This window comes from Oryzias latipes, chromosome 7, assembly GCF_002234675.1.
Source record: "Oryzias latipes chromosome 7, ASM223467v1".
NCBI classification, from domain to species: domain Eukaryota; kingdom Metazoa; phylum Chordata; class Actinopteri; order Beloniformes; family Adrianichthyidae; genus Oryzias; species Oryzias latipes.
The window spans coordinates 7,300,514-7,322,830 of NC_019865.2; the positions used below are offsets into that span (position 1 = coordinate 7,300,514).

At 37.8% G+C, this 22,317-nt stretch overlaps 2 protein-coding genes across 2 annotated transcripts; both read left to right on the forward strand.

Moving 5' to 3' along the window:
- The first annotated feature begins 2,723 nt into the window (after positions 1–2,723).
- dcp1a (decapping mRNA 1A) lies at positions 2,724–10,002 on the forward strand. Its single transcript, XM_011476852.3, has 9 exons — positions 2,724–2,894; positions 3,189–3,229; positions 3,717–3,844; positions 5,968–6,034; positions 6,214–6,352; positions 6,531–6,611; positions 6,781–7,350; positions 7,444–7,668; positions 8,316–10,002. The coding sequence occupies exons 1-9, from the start codon at positions 2,763–2,765 to the stop codon at positions 8,394–8,396; spliced, it is 1,464 nt and encodes a 487-aa protein (XP_011475154.1). The 5' UTR covers positions 2,724–2,762; the 3' UTR covers positions 8,397–10,002.
- Positions 10,003–10,919: 917 nt separating this feature from the next.
- tkt (transketolase) lies at positions 10,920–21,992 on the forward strand. Its single transcript, XM_004070332.4, has 14 exons — positions 10,920–11,458; positions 12,750–12,867; positions 13,080–13,193; positions 13,397–13,494; positions 15,625–15,816; positions 16,128–16,246; positions 16,918–17,114; positions 17,290–17,454; positions 18,030–18,186; positions 18,815–18,945; positions 19,464–19,547; positions 19,665–19,758; positions 19,858–19,980; positions 21,361–21,992. The coding sequence occupies exons 1-14, from the start codon at positions 11,352–11,354 to the stop codon at positions 21,546–21,548; spliced, it is 1,887 nt and encodes a 628-aa protein (XP_004070380.1). The 5' UTR covers positions 10,920–11,351; the 3' UTR covers positions 21,549–21,992.
- The last annotated feature ends 325 nt before the right edge of the window (positions 21,993–22,317 follow it).

Sequence of the window (22,317 nt, forward strand, 5' to 3'; positions counted from 1 at the left end):
TTCTCCCAAGTGCATAACACAATCTGGTTTAGGACAAATCCTGGTTAAAGAGTGGGATGCTCTCCCACAGCTGAAGGGATTGCTGTGACATACGCTTCTTTAACACTCCATAAAGACTCGTCTATGAAAGCAATAAACTGTTAAATTTGAATGTCTGGTTATTTCCAACTGTACTCAACCAAGCAAAAAACTTGAGTCATGGCAGAGGAAGCTGGTTGGCAATGGCAAAAATGGAATGACAAAAATTACATAGAGACAGCCCACATATTCAACTCTGCTACTCATCGCACAAATTTATAATTACAGGAAATAATGTATAATTTTAGAGGTCAAGATGGCTTTGTAAAAGTTTTTTTTTTAAATAATTGTTAGACAGGCCTACATAATCTATCCAAGCACATATTTTAAGAATTTGTGCTGGAATTTGGCTCACACATAAGCTTAATCACTTAATGAGGAAGATTTTAAGTTGTTGTTTTTTTAAGCAGTCGATCACATGTAAAAATAAATATAAACATGTTCTACTCATGTTTCAAACTACTTTTCAAAATGTAATTCAACACAGTTGAAGCTGTTACATTGTTCGTTCACTTGGTTATTTTTCACCAATGTTTTTATTTTTGATTTATATTTTGATACGTAAACTAACAATGGAAAGACACGGAGATGCACGTTGTTCTGATTTGTTTTAAATAAAATAAATATAAATTAAGGATTTCTATCTTTCTTCCTTTTTTTCACAGAAGTTGCAGAGTTTAGTAGAAGTTGTTTTTTTATTGAACTTCAAACAAACAAATACACATAGCTACAACAGAAAGAAATAAAAAAAGAATAAAATACAAATAAAAGAACAATTAAAATAAAAAAACATTAAAATTGTAGTTTACAATGCTAGGGGTTGTCATACAACATGTAATCTTCAATGAAAATAGACAGTTTTATTGCATTTTTGTTTTTTATTAATTTCAGAGATTTAAAATATTAACTGATCTCTATATCAACTGTATTAAATAATGGTTTGGTTTTGAAATTCTGCTCTTGTGAATTAAACATTTCCCAGATATTAATAAAGTATTGAATGTCAAATAAAATAGATTATCACCAGAAACCATTCCAAATAATATGATGCGCTTTTGTAATTGAATAGAAATAGGAAAGGGAAACTTTGAGGAGCACCAAGAAAAAAAATCCTCCCAAAAATTGTTAACATATATACATTCCAAAAACAGATGATCAAGTGTTTCTATATTTATGTCACAGAAAGAACAGTTATTTTCTGGAAAACCAAAATGTATACGTAGTAGTTCTTTGCACGGATAGACTGCATTCTTACATCAAAATCACATTTTAGGAGGAATTCAATGCCCCCCAGATGGGAGAAAAAGTTTGAAGGAATATGAAACAAAATATTTATTTCATTTTGCAGAAAAGCCCTAAGCCAATTTATTTTAATCATACTATTCAAACTTTCAAAGTCTATGGCTTTAAATCCACCTTCACTGTAATCCTGAATTATTATTCATTTTTTATGTAATGAGTTTTGTTTTTCCAGATGAAGTTAAAATTGCCCTGGTTTCTTGTTTTCCTTGCAGATTTAGGAATTGGGAGTGAATATGCTGGATAAATGAATCTGGATAAACAATCTAATTTAGTGAGAAACATTCTGCCCAGAATAGAAATGTCACGCTGTGACCACATGTTTAAATTTACTTACAATTCACACTTGCTGAGATTTAGTTTTAAACCAGTTGCTTTAGAATAGGAATCTGCGGTTTGAAAGATCTCCGGTATTTGATGACTCTCCTTCATGAATACGGCCGTGTCGTCTGCCAGCTTAGTAATGGCTAACTGTTCTCCCAGGACATTGAGTTTACAGAAACCAGAGTTTGTTATAAGTATTGATAACATTTCTGTTGCTGTTATAAAAAGCAACGGTGAAAATTGGACAGCCTTGTTTAATTCTTTTGTTAATTAAAAATCTGGGAGAAATGCCATTCGGTGAAATAACTACACTGTTCGTATCGTTATAGATTGTTTTAACAAAACTTATGAAATTAGGTCCAAATCAAAATAATTCTAACTAAAACGTTTATCCAGAACAGATTTAAATTAAACATTGAGACACTTTGTAGCTTTGGTTGTGATTCCCCTGAAACAGTTATCCATCTTTTTTGGTATTGTCCCAAAGTTAAGGTGTTTTGGCAGAAGATGTGTGATTTTATTAATGATAAAATTGATTCTTGTTTTGTCTTGTTTTGGAAAGATGTCTTGTTGGGTCTAATATAAAAAAATATGCAAAAGGACTCTTGTTTACTTCTAAATCTTTTACTCATTTTGGCAAAATTCCATGTTCATAAATGTACATTTTCAGGTAGAAAACCCTGTTTCACTGTATTCTTTTCTAAATTAAATCAGTATATCAACAGTATTCGAAATTCAGAGAAGCAAAAAGCAATCAGAACATTGTCTGTATGTGATAGATTCAGTATTTTTTCGTAGAGTTTAACCCCCTGGCTTATAACTATTTCTAGTCTTGTTCTTCTGTTTGTTACAGAAGTGTATTTGATATTTGCAGTTGTGGTTTTTTTTTCATACCTAAAAGTACATTTTTGTAAAATGGCATAATGTGCAATAAAGTTGAGCTTTAAAAAAAAATAGTGGAAGTGGGGAACTATTTTTGAGCGCCGCCACTTCCGGGGACAAGCGAAGTTGAAAGTGTTTCAAAAAAATTCGTCCGTGTAGGTACAACAGACCGATCCAAGATGGAAACTGTAAGTGCGGGACATATGATGAGCTTAGCAGCTCTTCAAAGACAAGACCCCTATATAAACAAATTACTAGATGTAACTGGTCAAGTTGCACTTTACAACTTTAATTCTAAAGTAAACGAGTGGGTAAGTTCATTAGTTACTTTATGATTTTCTGTGATTCGAATGAGGCTTTATCATCATGTTTACTTAGCTCATGGTGCTAGCCCTCGTTAATCAAAACGCGACAGTAGCACTATGTTCACTAAAGCTTTACCGTACGTGGACCTTTATGCTTCGTTATTTTAGCTAATGCTATTTCTAGTCCTTTCAATTTTTGTATTTTTAAATGTATTTCCTTTAGTTAAACTATTGTTCACAGATTCGGCAGCACCTTTTCAGAACATGTTTTGACTTGTAATGTTATTTTAAACATTTTAGGAGAAGACCGACATCGAAGGCACTCTGTTTGTTTATGCCAGGTAAGATTAGCACTTGAACTCGTAATTTGATTGTTTACTTCATCATTGGGTGCTCTGCGCATGTGCACAGGCCACCGTAGGCGTATTTGTAAACAAATCGAGAAAACTTGCCCCAGCCTAGATTTTTATGTTTACAGTACAAAAAATGAATTTTGCTCATCAAACAATTTGCCAAGAAAACTGTACATTTATGATTTAATATAACTGACTTTTTTTTGCCTCAGAAATTTTTAAATCAAGTCATGTGCATTTATTTTCTGTCTTTTTTAGAAAATCATTAGGAAAATTAACAATAAAACTTGTTTTTAAAAATTGCCAGATTATATTTACCTTTAAACAAAGAATTGTAAAAACTAGAAATGTTTTTATCAATTTTGAAATATCCAACATTTCACTGTCATAAAAGTTTTTTTCAAGTGTTTTTTAATTGCTTTGTCAACAGTAAACAATGAAGCATTATCAACAGAGTGATGTTTGTTCCTTTTAGGTCTGCTTCTCCTTATCATGGCTTCACCATCATGAACAGATTAAGTACAGTCAACCTTGTGGAGCCTATTAACAAAGACCTGGAATTCCAACTGCAGGATCCTTTCTTGCTCTACAAGAATGGCAACTGTAAGTGGTTTGAATAAAAATCCTCATCAAAGTATGGAAGAGTTGTAATCATTAATTTAATTCAAAAGTGCTTTATAATGATGTTCTATTTAAGTAGATTTCAAGGAATAGTGATCTTTTGAAGCTACAAGGTATTCATTAAAACCAGGATGAGGCTGCCCACATGATTATAGAGTGAAACGTCTTGAGTTGAGATGAAGACATGCTGATTTAATGCTTAGATCACATTTTTTGTTGAAAATAGGAAGTCGTAAAAATTTCTGACCACATTGTCGATACAAAATTAGAATAAAGCACAATTCACTGAGTAATCCAGGACATTTTTGCCAAAGTAAAATGGAAATTTTCAAGTTAACTCTTGTTTTTTAAATACGCCGTTTTATTTGCAGCTTTTTTGTCCATTTCCTTTATTCTTTGTGAACCCACCTTAATGTATAAGTCATTGTAGTGCACCGCGGATTCACAAACTGTCAAAAGTGGCTGTCATACCTAGTTTGTGAACAATCTATTGTTCACAAATGCTCAAATAATTCTGACAGTACCTCTGAACATTCTGGATAAACACCTCCCCAGTGTTCGGTGGAACATCTCTTCTCCTTTTTGCTTGAACTCATGGTGACTTCTTGAAGCATTAAGCAGGAACACTTTGTCATTCATGGCCTACAGCGGCCTCGTAAACAAGCGCTTCCAGCTGGTTTTGCAACAGTTATCCTTCGCATTTGGGTCAAAAAGCAAAAAGAGTTCAAAGTTTCATTCATCAAACTTCTTCTGCTATAATTGTTTTAGTTTGCTGATTGTTCAATCCTGTAATTTCCTCCTGGAAAAATGGGTCAAATAGAAAAAAATTGCGCCATACTAGATCTTCAAAAAGTAGCTGACAGCACTTCCACCAAGATAATCAATGAGGAGTCTGAGCAGAAGTTTCATCAAAGCGATGAACAAAGAATTCGACTGCTTTCCCATTTGTTTGCTGATGAGAAAAGTTAGCATAGCCAAGGTTAAAGTCAAAGTGGATTGTTCTCCTTTGGGCTTTGGTTTTCCCAGCAGCCTGGCAGGTATGGAAGCCATGATGCAGTGTTTTGTTGGTGATCCAATATAGTCTGCTTCTCCAGTAGCTTCACTCAAGTCTTCGGGGCTTTTGTCATCGCTTACTTCCTTTCTGTCAGCTTTAGTTTCAAAAAGATAAAATGAAGAGCAGTTTTCTCAGGAAACATTAGCTGATAATGCTCCTTGAGTTGAGGTGAAGATACATCCGTCTTGGCAACTAAGCTTTTCTCTGCAAACGTTAGTCGAAGTGGTTTTTTTTTGTTTGTTTGTTTTTCCGTCGGTTGGTTTTCAGTCCCGTCTCACTCTGTTAGTTTATCCACTTGTTTGGAGAGAAAAATGTTTCTGCGCTTTTTCTCCTTTAGTGTAGGTTTGGCTTTGAAGGTGGAGATTCCAATTCTGATCTTGAAAGTCCTGCAAAAGAACAACCCACCCTCTGAAGGAGAAATGTCACCATCAAAAACGATCAGGATCCAAATATAATTCTCCAAATAAAGGGTTTAAATGTTTACGTTTCGCTCCTGTGAGTGGTGCAGAGCTCACTGCAAATGTGCTTGGATGTGGAGAATAGTGTTGCAGAGAAACACTTGGACACACCTGTTTACACCTCATCCTTTTCCCTTTGGACGCTGATGGTGCTGCAGGGAGGCAAATGTTTTGGTTGCCGGGTTACTGTTGCTTCACAAGAGATTCAGACACCGGGATTTTACAACACACTTGCAACATAAAGTAATAACAACCAGATATTATTTTTACAGTTAAACCTTTTTGTAATTACATTATTTTACATTTCAGTAGTAGTTTGATCTGTGCGATCAAAGTCCTTTCATAAACTTCAGTTTTTAGTTTTCCACATCTGGTTCTTGGAAGAATTCTGTGAACTTCTTTTATTCTATCAGTTTTTTTACCCATTTTATTCAAACAGATGTTTAAACTTTAGGATTATTAAGTAAGCTTTAATATTTGATCTTGTTGTTGTTGAGAACTAATGATTAAATTAATCATTCACAGCCTTTTGGGGTTATTTTTTTGCATTACTGCTTTACCTAACAGAATGTCTGTTTCTATATTTCTTCTAGTGGGCATCTACAGTATTTGGTTCTATGACAAGAGGGACTGTCGGCGCATAGCTCAGCTGATGCTCAAGTAAGTGAGCTGAAATGTACCCAATAAGTTAGTTTATTAATGAGGTAAAACTGTAGGTGAATTCAAAATCCTATTTGCATTAGTATTTCAGACGTGTAAATGTACCAAGGAACCAAATGAAAAGTTTGAAATGATACAAACAGTGCTGTACGGGACGTTTATAGTTGAGTCTCTTTCAGGATCGTGAAACAGGAAGCAGACCATGCTCAGAGAAAGACCCCAGAGAGGACGGAGGCCGCAAGAACCAATGGGATCACCGAAACGAAACCTATTGACATCCTGGAGCTGCTTAGCAAGGCCAAGGAGGAATACCAAAGAGTAATTACAAATAAAGTCTTACTCTGTTTCACCTTTAACTTAACTTTCATTTTTAAAATGTCGACTACTTTGTTTTAAGTGGTCTTCTTGGGGTGTTATTTTTAGTTCTAGTGGACTTTAACGGGTAAGATGAGGCCAATTTTAACTGCATTTTGCTTGATTTTCAAATGTGACGAAGGCCCAGGCAGGGGAATCGGAGATGTCTGTTGACACAAGTGTTAAAGTGGAACATCCACACAGAGCAGCGTCACCCGAAAAGGTATGTGCATCGCACAGGCTTAGTGAGAACCGTAAGTAAGTGAGATTTTGGGACCACAAGCCATTTGACATTTGGGTGATCAGTAAACTGAAAGCACATCTATCTTCATTAGTTCTGTGTCGGTCAGTTGATTGCTTGGTTAACAGAGTTGCTCTCCTGCTCTCATCAGAGTTCTCATACAGTGGTGAAGCAGATCACAGTTGAAGAACTCTTTGGATCGTCTCTGCCTAAGGAAACCTCTCTCTTCAACAAAGCTGCGCAGGAATCCACTTCTTCCAGTGACCTCCCTGCTTTTGTGCAGAAACCAGCGTATCCTGTTTCAGTTCATCAAAGTCCGCTCCTCACAGGCCACGATCCCGGGTCACGCCGGCAACAACAAGCCCCTAATCTAATCCCTTCTCCTTATGCAATGAACCCCGGTCCGGTTTTACAGCATGTGGTCCCACGGCCCGATTCTCAATCCCACTGTTCGGTCCCTCCTCTGATGATGCCTTCAGCTGGTTCGGAGCACCTCGCTGCATCGTCTGGTCTGACCGACCCTGCAACGCCTTCCACAGCCTTTTTGAGAAAGGAAATACTGGATTCAATCAAACCTGTGATCCCTTCTATGAATTCAGACGTCCACAAGCCCATGCTTGCACCCAACTTCATCCCAAACACTTTGGTTCCACCCCACAGCTTCCAGGAACACAACATGGACTTTTTCTCTAAGCCTCCAAACCTCATTAAGCCCATGTCTGTAAGTCCCGATTTGTTTGCTAAACTCATCAATGAGTCTTCTCTACCTTTCTCCCCTCAACATACAAGCAGAGAGCTGTCTTTGTGTTTGCAGACTCTCCCCATGAGTCCAGGTCCAGCCGTTCCAGGGTCAGAGATCTCAGTGCTTCTCTCTCCGAGTGTTTTCCAGCAGAATGTCAATAAAAACCCCTCAACAGCAGCGCCAGCGGTCCCTCCTGCGGCCTCTGAGCCGTCTTCAGCATCTGGAGGAGCTTTAGATTCTCTCCCAACCGCCTGCAGTAGAACTCAGCTCCAGGAGACTTTGATTCATCTCATCAAGGTAACCCAGTGGTATTTGACAGAAAGTGTGATGTTGGGAGGGTCAGAACCTTCTCCTGTATCACACGGTGATAAAAAAAATATTGGAGAATGTTACAGGAAAGCTTTAGTTCCTGTTAGATTAAAAAAAAAGAATAATAACTTTTTGATTATTATTAATTTTTTTTCAAAAATGTCTGGACTTTCACCGTACTTACTTCCAGCTCCAATGAAATGAAGTGGCCATTTTTTCACGATGTGGACGCTGCCATGTTGAAGCCAGACAATGTCAGTAAGAAGCGATTGGTCTTAGTCAGCGTTTCTATGCCAACCACTCTCACCAATCAAGAGTGAGCTTGTTGGAAGTCCACACCCCTACCACTTGAAAGCAGGATGGGCTTCATGAAAACCGTCAAATGTTTGGAACGTTAGACGCGGGGGCCAGTAAGCACCACACTTTATTGAGGCATTTGATTGGCCTTATATAACTTGAATACCTTGCACTACAGAAAAAATCATAGTTTTTAAATGTTAGAAAAGGTAGCAGAGCAACTTCCCAATAGAAGTCGATGGGATTTACTAATGATTCTGTCTTTAAGATATGAATCTAACTTTTTGTTTTGTCTGACTTTAACAGAGTTTGTTCTCTTTTGTTTCTTGTTTGTCCAGACTGACTCAGACTTCCTCAGTGCCATCCATAATGCATACCTGCAGAGTTTATCCAGAGATTTAGTAAACATGAAGCTATAGTCCTCACAGAAAAAAAGCTGAAGATCACAGGAGACACAAGAAAGGATTAACAGGGCATGCTCTACATCGCTAACACTGATGTCCCGGACATGTGGATCAACGTTTATTCTTCTACGATCAGAGAAAAACTTCTTTATGGAACAGATGTGGGAACAAGAAGACAGATTTTTGCTTTTCAGACTTTTCAAAAGAAAAGAAAATGTCAAACCACTGGCCAGATGTTGGTACTTTGTGGTTTCATTTTATTTTGAAGGACAGGACTACCATAACAGACGTTTAGTGAGATCATCGTTTTCTTCTCGTTTGGACTGTTGATTGGTTTTTCAGCTATAATAACAAGTAAACTCTGCTGTGTCTTCTGTTCATCACACAGAATTGTGGAGTTGAAGATTATTAGAAGAGTTATGACATTTATCGTTGATTAAACCATTTTTATGTGATTGTCTAGAAAAGCACTTACAGCTAGAAATCTCTTAATTATGAGAAAGTCCCTATGAATGGGTTCATGTTATGGTTTTGTAGAGGAGCTTCCTGTTGACCCCTCCTTGTCTTCTTGCATCTGTTGTCACATCTCCTTTATGAAGTTGGGGTGTGATGTGTGACAATACCACCACATGGGGCAAATGTATACTACCCTCAGGATTCTGCAGTTCAATTATCATTTAAAAAAACTCCAAAAATATCTGAATTCTCCCAAACAGCTATTTTAAAATTAACCAAAGGTGGAGCAGAGGAGCTTTTGATTGCTCCATCCCAAATATATATATTTTTTTACCCCCCCCCCCGAAGCCAAATGATTGAAAAGAAAAAATCACCTTTCTTTCATGTGTCTGTTTACAGTCTTTTTTATTTTTTTTTTGGTTTTCATTTTTATACCTGGATCATCAAATATTTGGTTGGTGAACTTGACTTGTGTATGTGCGGTAAAAATATAACACAGCACCAAAAAACAATGAAAACTGACCTAATGCTTATTCAAAACAGCTTCCAATATCGTCAAAAATATAGACCGGTGATGCCAGTAAAGAGGACAAATCTTACATCAGTGGTCATAAATGGAAAGAATAAACAAGATTTAATGGACAATAAAGAATTTTAGAAAAAAAATTAAGTTAAAGGTGTAACAACTGAAAGAAATCTCGATTTTCATCTAATTTATTTAGTATAAAAACCTAAACTTTAAGCATTAGTTCAGAAATAAAGCAATGTATTTTGTCTTTTTGGTCTAAAAAGTACACTGACATTTCATAATGATGGCATTAATAGCTTTAGGTCAGCTATTTGGATGTATGTGTTTGCTCTGAGTTTAAAAATTAACATCCATTTGTTTAAAAAAAAACTTTTTCTGTTATTTTGAAATCAATACATGATGTATTGATCTCATTGGAGTATGATACATTTACATTAAAAGCATAATTTGCTCTCATTTTTTGTTAAATAAAAATTGAATAAATGTATTTTTAATCCTGATTTCATATGTTTTACAGTTTAGCTTTAAAATAACTAATGTGGGTTTGTGCTAAATTATTGAAAGACATGTTTTGGTTTTACTCAATTGTTTGGCTTTTTGTGGTGTTAAATTATATAAATGTAAAATTTTCCCAATGCATAATGGTTCTAGAAAAATTCATCTTTACAAAAAGAACATTTAGATTGTTTTACAGAAGGTTTTCCCATAAAACATTGTTTTTATTTTATTCATTTTTAAATCTGGTAAATGTGTTTAATTACATTTGACCACTAGATGTCACTATTACCATGCGTGTTCTGGAAAAGGAAACGCCTCTACAGGGAACACGTGTTCCAAGTCATTTTCATCTCAACTTCAAATTTAAAGGCAAACTTTTTTTTGTTTCCACTGAACTCTTACATTTTTTGTGATTTATATTTAGAAAAGGCTATGTTTTACTGATACTGAGCTAAGTTTATTATCTAGCCCTTTTTTGCATCTTAATTTAGATTCCCATCACTATCCAGGATGTGAAATCTTGCAATTAATTCAACCAATTCGTGCTTTTAGTGCCTTTTACAGTGCTCATATAGATGTTGAAACAGAGAGACAGAAATTAACATTTAAAGACAAAAACATCACCTTATGCGATCAGATAGAAAACAGTGCAAAAGATCATCCCCATCCTACAGCTACAAGAAGACATCTCAACAAGACCAAGAACATCTGTAAACTTTAAAATCTAAGAAAACCTTCTGATAACAGAACCAAAAGACAGTTTCCAGATATTTTATGCAAAAAATGCAAGATGAAAATGAAGAAAAGTAGCCTTAAAAAGAACGACAACAAGGACTAGTGACATCTTATACTTATATCCATCAGGAACCCAAAATTATATCGTTTTTGACTTGACCAGTATTTTTGAATGCAGGGAAACTAGACAACATTGAATAACCCGTTTGAACGGTTGGAATGACCCGTTCAACGGTTAATTCAAACCGTTCAAACGGTTAATTCAAACCTTGAAACAAGTCACACATAACCTTCAGTGAAGTGTTCCAAAATGAAGTGAAGAAGCCGTCCTAAACCACATCCCAACTTTCAACTTAATCTGTAAACGCCCTTAATATTTTCCTTTTTTCCATGTTTTCACTTTCTTGGGCTTTACGCACACTTTGGTACAGTTTAATATAAGGGTCTAAATTTGATCCCACTGACTTCCACTCGTGCGTGAATATGAGCACGTGCCCGATTGGTTTCCATCATTATTTTTTATCATGAATCAGTTCGTACTGTAGCTGTCTCCGCAGCCTTTCGGGTCCTATATGCAAACACGCCCCCTCCCTCTTCTGCTTGCGCAGAGGCGCATCCTCCTCGTTTTAACCCCCGACACCGGTCTCTGCGCACCCATTGCAGTCATTCTGCTGTCAGGGAACTATTAACTCTTACCTCAGCTCAGCCGGGTTGTGAGTGCGTGCGCGTGTTTTCTGCCGTGACTTGTCCAGATGGAGGACTACCACAAACCGGACCAGCAGACTCTGCAGGCGCTCAGGAACATCGCCACCCGACTGAGGATCAACTCCATCAAGGCTACAACTGCAGCGGGCAGCGGGTGAGAAGAAGGGCGGAGGAAACAAGAAAACAATGTTATTTTGCAGATACACAAAAGCTGTTTGTGAAAATTTGAAAATTAGTAACAAATAGGCCACATCAACCGAAAACAATAAAAGATTAGTTATCTCAGATATGGTGCAACTCAGCAGTATTTTCTTGAAATATTTTTTAAAGTTTTAGTTTAATACTATCAGAATCGAATGTTTATTGGGTGTGTCTAACCTAAATGATTCAGTGGTGTCTGTGCGTAAAAGTGGCTCCATCAGCATGCGTGCGCAATTTGCGCACTAATATCACGCACACATATAGATGGCTTCGGAACCATCTATCATTTACAAAAAAATGTTCGCCTTGTTAGGGTGTTGTTACGAGCACTACTTAATAAATCAAATCAATTATATTTTAATTACACTAAATGCCGTCTTGAAAAAAGATCCTGAAAGGAGATGGGGCTTTTTCGTTTCCTTGATATATTTTTCTTCATGGGATTTTGCTGCAATTGTTATATTCCACATTACCGTTGCTTGCACCTATACTGTGTTCCAATCCCTGCATAACAAGAAACAAATGATAAAAAAGAGAAATAGGAATATTAACAAAAACAGGAAACATGTAGCCTTACCAACTTGAGCTGCCTGTTGTTCTGTTCTGCAACAAAACAGATTTTAGAATCACATTTAAGAAACAGTACATAGCCTCTGTTTTTGTGTTTGCTTTTCAAGATCAGTTGCTTCCAAATCGTTGTTACAAAAAAAGGCACATTTTAGTTTGGTTTAAAGGCACACAGCCGTCTTTTACAGTCATTTTTATCAGTTAGAACATTTTTCTTTTCAGGAAAAGACTAAACCTACCTCATGGTAGTCTGAGTCAGGTGTTGATGAATTGTCTTGAAAGCGAATAAATCCAAAACAAAGCAAGAAACGGAAAATTGTTCTTTGTGTTGAACTCAGAAGTTAATCTCTGTTCCGTTTGCTCATGTGTTGAGGATTCAAAGAGACAGACATCCTCTGACTGTATTTGCACTTACAGTTATGGAAGTCCTAAAGCAAGTTCTTCTTAAAGGAATGTTTGTCTCTGATTAGTGGGTCCTCTGTTCTGCATAACTGAATTAATTAATCTTGCAATTAATCATAGCTGATCAGATCAAAATTTTGCTGACAGCTGCGTTGTCCACCGTGCTCTTTTTAAAAGGACTCTACTCCCTTCTCATCTGAAACTGCTGAGCATGGCTATAGGTTTAAATCTCATCACTTGTGTTCAACTTTTTTTTGTTTTTGTGTTTCCTGCAGTCACCCGACATCATGCTGCAGTGTGGCAGAGATCATGTCTGTCCTCTTCTTTCACTCCATGAAGTATCGACCTGAAGATCCGCGTAACCCTGACAATGATCGATTTATCCTCTCCAAGGTTTTGAACTCTTATTTTGATTTGACTTTGTAATAAACTCATTTCTGTTCATTTTTAATTTTTAATTGACGTGAATTGTTTGAAAAAAGTGAACTAATTTTGAAACATGTTTACTTATTCTTGGATATCTTGTACAGTTGTTAAATAAAATACTATAAGGAAATCAATACACAAGAAAAATTGAATTGTAACTTGGCTCCTTCCCCCTTCAGGGTCATGCAGCTCCCGTGCTGTACGCCGTGTGGGCAGAAACCGGCTACCTGAAGGAGAATGAGCTTCTCAATCTCCGCAAAGTGGACTCCATCCTGGAGGGGCACCCTGTCCCGGTGAGACAATGCAGATCAGAACAACTGAATGGGGGGGGAAGCCATGATGCTCTGACTGGGGTCCAGTGTGTGTCAAAATGATTAACTTGCACAATCTTTGCAGCATTTATTTTTGAATTATTAAAAAAAACAAACAGTGTTTCATGCTTGCTTGTGGCCCTGCGTTGTCTAACAGAATGCATGTTTTTCTTGCACACAAACAGAAACAGCAGTTTGTGGACGTGGCCACTGGATCTCTGGGTCAGGGGCTGGGAGTTGCCTGTGGAATGGCTTACACCGGAAAATACTTTGACAAGGCCAGGTAACACTCACCTGTCAGACCTATACGCCTTGAGCTCCCAAGCAGAAATCTCACAATGTGCGTCTGTGCATGCATAACACGGTGTCTTGCTGTGCACAGGTGACATTTGAGGTTGAAGCTTCAGATCAAATCCTTCCTGACAGTTCTAGCCTTTTAGGGACATTTTAGTGGCAACTCAAAGTAAAAAGAGCCAAATTTACCTTGTAGACTTTAATGAAAGACTTAAATTCTGAAGCTTAACATCAAGGGAGAGTGGTGACATTAGATGATCAAATTTATAAAGAGAACTTTGAATAAACTTTGTATTTATGACTATTCTGGTGCCCTACCGTTCATATTTTACCCTCTAAATAATTCAGTTAACATTATATCAATCTTAGTCAACAGAATGAAGATGCCCAGAAGAACAGCAGCAGATTCAGCTGTGCACATGAACCTCCTTTGCTCTCACAACAACTAGAAATAAAGAAAGACAATTATTTTAATGTGAAAATGGACATTAAAATGTCCGCAAACCGTTTTTTTTTTTTGTTTGTTTGTTTTTACAGTGGAATAGTTTGATTGTGTCATGCAGGGTTTTGGTTAAAAAAAGCATAAATGTATTGGAGCAGTGAGTGAATGCTGTTTGTGCAGCCCAAGCTGGCCGTCCCCCTCTTTGCAGTGTGTGTGCACTCAATTGCTTCTGCTCTAATAATCACACATGCAAAAGTACAGTATGCATCATCTCCATCTCACGCTTTTGCAGTATCTTTTATCCATAACAAAGGAAAACCTCACACTGACTCCTGTTGCTTTTCTTTATGCACATTAAATGCTACAGTAAACACACAGGTAAATGTTTCATAGTTAACTGTGCATCCGATTCCCCTGAAAAGCTGCACGTTAGGATCATTTAGTGCAACAGAGAACTGCATCAGTGGTTACTTTACACTGTCTGAGGCAAAAACTGCTTAATGTCAAGTGGATTCGCCCCATCTAGTAATTACACGACTGAACTACATGATCAAGAGTCAAGAGTCTCATCTCCACAGATAACCTGAGATTTAGGAGTTTTGTCAGGGACTTTTTTTGAAACATCTGATACTTCGATAATTAGATACCGGAGTAAATTAATCGGGCACAACGGGATGTGACGATTTATAGACGGTTACTTAAACCAAACAGACACCCACAAACCTGATGAAAGATCCCTTCAGTCACGTCTGTAACTGAAGCCCAATACCTGCCTCTTTGTGTGTGTTTGGTAAATGACTGACAAACCTGTAAATGTGAACGCTAATTTTACCATGTTTGTGGAAACCGGTAGCTGCTTCATCTTTATGAATTAATTATATCAGATGACATGAAATGAATTTGGAACTAAGGCAATTATCTGCAACATTCTGGAAAATCCCTGTTTCAGACATCAGACATCTGATCAGGGTTATACAATTCAATCCGAACAATTTAAATTCACAAGAAATGGGTCCTCTTACTTTAAAAGAACTGATCTGACAATTCTACAACTTTTAGGCCACAAGTTATTTATTAAGACACAAGATATCCCTTCATATCAGCTGAAAAATATTTATAATCAAGTTTGAAAAAATGAAAGAAGCTGTTTAAAATGTAAGTTTAAAACATGTAAACATGATAAAAACATGTTTACTGAGCCCTGATGAACCATATTTTTCTTTTCTTGAATGTTTTCTTTAGTGCTCCTGCGTGTGCAGGAGAATGTTACACATTTTTGGTTTCTCACTTTAATATCTCCGCTACTATGACTATTGCTGTCTTCTATGTCTTCCCCCTCTTCTTTTTTCCTGTCTTTTGTCTCCACTCTTGTGGTTGGAATGCATGCTTTAATGGAGCGTGTGTCTGCCTACCTTCCAGCCTTTGTTAGACGAAAATGATGTTTGTCTGTCTGGAAAGCTGTCAAAAATCATTACGCTTTCCGAGCAACCGATGAAGATGATCTGACAGCGAGTGGGTGGGGTGGGGGTGGAGCAGCTGTGGAGCCTGTCTAGTGTCAGTTGGGGGGGAATTCCAGGTCTTAAAGTCTGGTGTCAGAGGAAGAATTCAGTGAAAATGAAGGCGATTTTCTGCAGAAAAGCATCCTTATTTACTAAACTAAGATCCGTCCCTCTGCAGCTATCGAGTGTTCTGCCTGCTGGGTGATGGCGAGCTGTCAGAGGGCTCGGTCTGGGAAGCCATGGCATTTGCTTCCTACTACCAGTTAGACAACCTGGTGGCCATCTTTGACATCAACCGTTTGGGTCAGAGTGACCCAACTCCACTGCAGCACCATGTGGAGAAATATCAGCGCCGATGTGAAGCCTTTGGGTGAGTCAGGGGAATTCAGAAGGTTCATCATGTTTCAACACTTTAATTCGATTCTATAGAAATTGTATATCAATTAGATTTTAAGAGTATCATTTATTATTATTAATACAGCAGTACCTCTGTAATTTTAAAAAAATGGATAAACTTTCAAATTGAAGTCTTAAACCATCACACGATACACAAGTGTATGTGTCACAAATGTAACACCATATAACAATTATTTGAGTTGCATAAAAGCATTTTTTTAACCATTTCATACTTTTTATGTAACTAAAATTTGTTTTTTCAGTTCTTTTGTTTGTTTTTTTCAGCTGGCACTCCATCATTGTGGACGGCCACAGTGTGGAGGAGCTGTGCAAAGTACTGAGCCAACCCCGCCACCAGCCAATCGCCATCATTGCCAAGACTATCAAAGGCAAAGGCATCCCAGGTACCACAATCAATTGTTTTTGCCACCGTATTCTGAGTTTGGGGGGGCTGTCACAAAATGACTTGAAATTGGTCGTGCTATTTTATAAACCACTAAAATGGGTTAATAGCTTTGCAAGAAGTTTTTTTTGGGGGCATCTTAACAGCTCACCGTGTGTGTGAAGGGCCCCTAACTCACCTTAATCCAAGCGGTGGTTCAGCGCTTCGGATGCTGCAGCTCAGTAATCCCTAAGAATGTGCAGAAAAGACGTCCAGCAGCTGCTCATCATCACAAGCGCTTCTGTTGGTTTAGGTGAAAGCATCTGTGGTGCTGCATGAGAGTGCTTGAGAGAAAGAAACACAGGGAGCATTGTTAGGCCGTTTATGTAGGGGCAGTGTGTCGTTGTGGACTCAAGACTTAGAAAATCTCAACGTTGGTTTAAACCTGTGGCCCTTTGATATCAACATCTGACCTTTGGAGTATCCTATTGTGAGCTACTGAAGGGGAAAGCAAGTTGATGACAGCTGAATAGCTTTACACAGATGTGAGGAAAAATACAAATTTATGTAGCTTATCAATATCAGTTTTGCTTTAAAGGTTTATGGTCAAACTTCCAGCAACACTTTTTTCTGTTTTCAGTAAAGCATCTTTTAAGATCTTCCCTTGTACCTGAGCTTGTTGGTGTCTTTCAGCGGCCGAGGATAAGATGAATTGGCACGGAAAGCCTCTGCCCAAAGACATGGCGGAGATGGTGATCAAAGAGCTGCAGAGCCGCATTATCAGCTGCAACAAGCGTCTGTATCCTGCTGCTCCAAGCAAAGACGCATCACCAGTTTGCCTCCGTAACATTCGCATGCCGAGTGCCCCCAGCTACAAACCTGGAGACAAGGTGAGACATCCTGTGTTCTGATCTCAGACTGAATAAAGTTCATATTTTCTGTTCTGCTACCGTTGAGATGTGTCAAAAAGACCCCAGAATTGAAGACAAAGGGACTGATTGACCACAATAAAAAAAAGCAACACCACATCTGTCTGTGTTAATCTGTTTTTTCCTGTGAAACCAGATTGCTACAAGGAAGGCGTATGGTGTGGCTCTGGCCAAACTGGGCCGATACAACGAGCATGTGGTCGTGCTGGATGGCGACACAAAGAACTCCACCTTCTCTGAGCTTTTTAAAAATGAGCACCCCAACCGCTACGTGGAATGCTACATAGCAGAACAAAATATGGTAACAAAGATTTAGAAAAGTTACGAATAATTATAGCGGAAATGAAAGCGACACACACACTCCCTGCAAAAACTGAATCTTAAGTAAAAAGACCTTTAAGAAAAATTGTCTTTTATTCTGTCTTGTAAGAAAAATTATTATCAAGAAAGTTTTTCAATTGCAAAATAATCAAAAACAATAAGCTAAAAAAAGCATGTCTTGGTGAATTTACATTATTTAAATAAGAATTCTTAATAAGACCATTTTTCTTACCCCAGTGGCCACATTTTTTTGCAAATTCAAAAGAATTTGTTCAAATTTTAGGAATTTTTAACTTTTTTCTCAGGGGCATGTTTTTGCAGTGCTCATGCAAAAACAGGCTCATGTGTGACAGGCATCTCTCTGCAGACTGATGGTTGTATATTTTACTCTCCAGCTGTAACCACGCCAGAGCATATCAGTCATGAGTTTAACAGTTAAAGAAAGAATGTATTCATATACCGGTAATTAACATGTAAACAAAAAAAAACTGAAACACATTTTTTTATCCTTGGTCATGTATTTTTTTCTTTCTTATTCTTTTAATCATCCTAAAGGTGGGTGTGGCGACTGGCTGCGCCGTTCGAGATCGCAACGTGGTGTTTGCCAGCACTTTTGCAACCTGCTTTACTCGAGCGTACGACCAGCTCCGCATGGCCGCCATCTCTGAGAGCAACATCAACCTGTGTGGCTCCCACTGTGGCGTCTCCATTGGTTTGTTCTTTTCTGACACATCCCCCCCCCCCCCCCTTTCCTTTATTTCTCTGCCTTTTTCTGGCTTCTGTTACAACATACCAATATCAGGATTTTGAATGGAAACCTACTGAGACTGGCAATTGTATAGAGGCATTATCTGGTATCTAAATTTGTGTTCAGTTGTGTTCAGCTTTTTAGCAATTTAGAATAATCTTAAAAACTAAATATCTTTAGAGTTTCGTCAAGTCACTATTTGAAATAATAGAAAGTCAGATGCTGTCGAACTATTTTCCTCCTTTTTTTTCTTAAACTCAGTCTCACATCTGTTTAAACATGTTATCCCTATGTTCTCCGCCTTGGTGCCGCTGTGTTTTCTGTAAAACCCTCCTGGGATCCTCTTGGCCCCCCCTCCCTCTGTCTGTTTCTGTATCACAGAGGTGATGACAGAGTGGCCTGATTCTCTCTCACTTCCTCTTCCTCCTCCCCTTTCACCTCCTCCTAAGGTACACTGCACGCCCTCTTTGAATGACTGAATGCATGCCAGTCCCCTTACAGCAAATCTTCACCTTCTAAAGAATGTCTACGTCTGATTTTTATTTTTTTAATTTTATATTTTTACCTAACTTGCCTATGAAATGATGCCCAGGTGAGGATGGACCCTCTCAGATGGGTATGGAGGACTTGGCCATGTTCAGAGCCCTTCCTACAGCAACCATCTTCTACCCGAGCGATGCTGTCTCCACCGAGAAAGCTGTGGAGATCGCAGCAAACACAAAGGTACTTCAATTATTTCAAGCAGCCGACAAAAAAAATACTTTTTTTTGGTTTTCTTTCCAAACTTTTTAAATGCCAAATTAAATAAAATGTTCACATTTTTATATGATTAAAAATCATCAAGGAATTAAATCCACTTGCATTATTCCATGAAAGAAAACAGTCTAAAATAGGAAGAGCTAAAAATATAGCAAACAGTCAGAGCATCTGTGGAGAGGCCTCACATCACAGAAATGCAGTGGTTACTTCTGTAACTCATTTTATTTTATTTTTTTCTTAAAAGGTTTTGCCAGCCCACAGATGAAAATTCGAATGTTTCTTTATCTGTCTTGCCTGGAAAAACAAAGATTAAATAAAAAACAAAAATACTTTGGAATTTTGCGCCTTAGACTAACAAGTGTTTCTCCCATCAATCGACTTTGTACTTCAAAAGAAAAATCAGTCTCTTCACAGTGTAATTTCTGTCATTTCCTGTCTCAGCTGAATTTAGAAGCCTGGTAATTACTTCTAGTTTGTTGTAGGGTTTATGCTTCATCCGAACCAGCCGCCCAGAGACCAACATCATCTACAACTGCAACGAAGACTTCCACGTTGGACAAGCCAAGGTTTCTGGTCCCTCTCCTGCATCCTTCTCTAATACAGGCAGAATGAAACACTGGTTCTTGAACATTAAATTGTGGGGGATGGTTTTTTATACAATGCATGGATTTTTATATGGTTAGGTTGTCTATAAAACCAACGAGGATCATGTGACTGTGATTGGAGCAGGAGTGACCCTACATGAGGCTTTGAGTGCAGTGGAAATACTCAAGAAAGGTAAAAAACGCTGAAGTTGGCATAAAAAAAACAGCTTTCAACACAGTCTGAGTAAAGCTTGTCTTTAAAAAAACATTTCTTTTTACTTCCTTTGGTCAGAGAGGATCAACATCCGAGTGATTGACCTCTTCACCATCAAACCTCTGGATACCAAGACAATTATTGAGAACGGCAGGGCCACCAGAGGTCGAATCGTCACCGTGGAGGATCACTACTATGAAGGTGAGAACTGTGATAGCATAAAATTAAAAAGAAAAACCAGAAAGAAATGTAAAAAACAAATCGAGATAAGGCTGATGTGTTTTGTTCATTTTTGCAATATCTAAGGTGACTTTTCAGGTGTTTCACTATTGCAAACACAATCACAAAAAAAATCACATAAAATGTTTTTGTTTTTTTTCTAGATAAGTAGACCTGCTATACAGTAAATACAAAATACAATCAATTACATATCTGTTCTTTTTTCATCAACTTTGCTTAGTCAAATTATTGATGCATAACATCCATGTCTGCATTACAATCACAAGATAAGCTATAGGGGTGATCCCTTAAAATATTAAAATAAATAAAACTATTATAATCACATAGAAAAAGAACAACAAAATGCTATGGGATAAATGTGAAATCACAAGGAGACATTTGAGTTGAGAAAAAGTTGAACAATAATAAAAATAGTAACAATAATAATTTAATATTGTGCAATATAATTTTGATGAACTCTGTGTTTAAAGGATTCTGCTACTGAATAATAAATAAGGGAATGAAATGGTTGTTTTGGGGAGTGAGATAGATGACATTTGGTGGCGTTTGTGTTCAGGAGGAGCTGCTGTCAGTGTCTCTTCATTTGAGAAGCAGCCTTTGGGCTCCTGCTGACCTACATGGAGCAGCAGCAGCATGACTATAGCAAGCCTCCAAAATCTACACAGATGACATCTCCAACCTTTTGTTTTGTTCATCTCGAAAAAAAATACTGTCTTGCCTTTTAAGATAAAGTGAAAGTTAAAGTAGACAAAACTGTAGCCCCTTTAGTGATTTTCTTTTTTGCTTGCAAAAACTCAACCAATCAGCCTTTGAATCTCGCTGAAGAAAATCAGACAAGCAGACCGACTGTCACCAAGCACCTCACTGAGAGGCTGCTCTTATTCTAATCATTTTAAAAGCTTTCTGCTGTCTGTAGGACAACTGCTTCACTTTAAATAAATATAGAGAAAAATACATTTTCTTAAAAATGTGCACCTCTCAATTATTTGATTTTCTTTAGAGTCGGTTGTTGCACATCTTTTCGGGAGTTGATGATTAACAGAATACAATTGCAAATTTCAAAATTGAGCTCTTTGAATTTATATATATACAGTATATATAAATTATTTGAGTTGTCAACTCTACACGAATTTCTTCTATGAATTTTTTTCCTTCATATATCAAGTTAGCTACTAACAGGAGCAAACTCACTCATTTCTGCACATCAGCATCATCAGCTGTCCGTCCTCATCCCGTCTTTGCAGATCATGAAAACATTCAGAAACAAAAACAAAGGTCCTTTTGTGTTTTATTACAATAAATCAGTGGTGTCGGTGGTTCTGTCTGCTCCATACTCCACAGGTGGTTTGGGGGAGGCGGTGTGCTCTGCGGTGGTCAATGAGCCGGGCTTCACCGTGCACCGCTTGGCGGTTTCCCAGGTTCCCCGGAGTGGCAAACCCCACGAGCTGCTTCGCATCCACGCCATTGACCGTGAGGCCATCGCCCAGGCGGTGCGCAAAGCTATCAGCAGCTCTGCCAATGCAAAGTAACAGGTGTGTGGGTTTGCCTGTCACTCACCAGCAATCACCATGGAGACAAGAAACCATCAAAGAGGGAGGGGCTAAAGTTCCTCTCTCCTGTTGAAAATAAAAAAATTGATTTTAGAGAAACATGTTTTTTTTCCATGTTTTATGAAACACCCCCATTCTCTGAGTTAAGCAAAAGCACCACCCCTGCACGCACACACCTCCACCCCCCATGTCCTTCCTCCTCCTCGGAGGAGGAGCCTCTGGTGCTCCAACTATTTCAATAAAAGACTTCATGTGGATTCAAATTTTTTAAACTAATACTTAAATAAAACCACTTCTCACTTTTCAGTGTCACCACTTTATTATCCCAGTGCGTAAAATCCACTCTCAGAAGCTTCTTGAATTTGAAATCTTCTGATTCTTGGGCCGAGGAATCATCACATAAATAAAGAAACAGTTTCTTCATGTTTCTTGTGCCTGAGGTCTTTTCTTGTTATGCTATTGTTACGCTATCATTATGTAAATCTTACGCAATTGTGCGTGAGTTTTGCAACATGCATGCCCAAATTTGTGCATTTCCACACGTGTCCACATATGTCTAACAGACTTTTCAGGCATTTGCTGATGTATAGCTTATATATTGCATACATGTCATACATGTGCGCCACATACATATGTGTCCTTTGCGTGGTTTATTCATACTTCTGCCGTGGTACATTCATGATACATCTATGAGAATTTCACGTTAGGACCACAACATCAATCACTTTTTTTCACGTATGACCAGTTT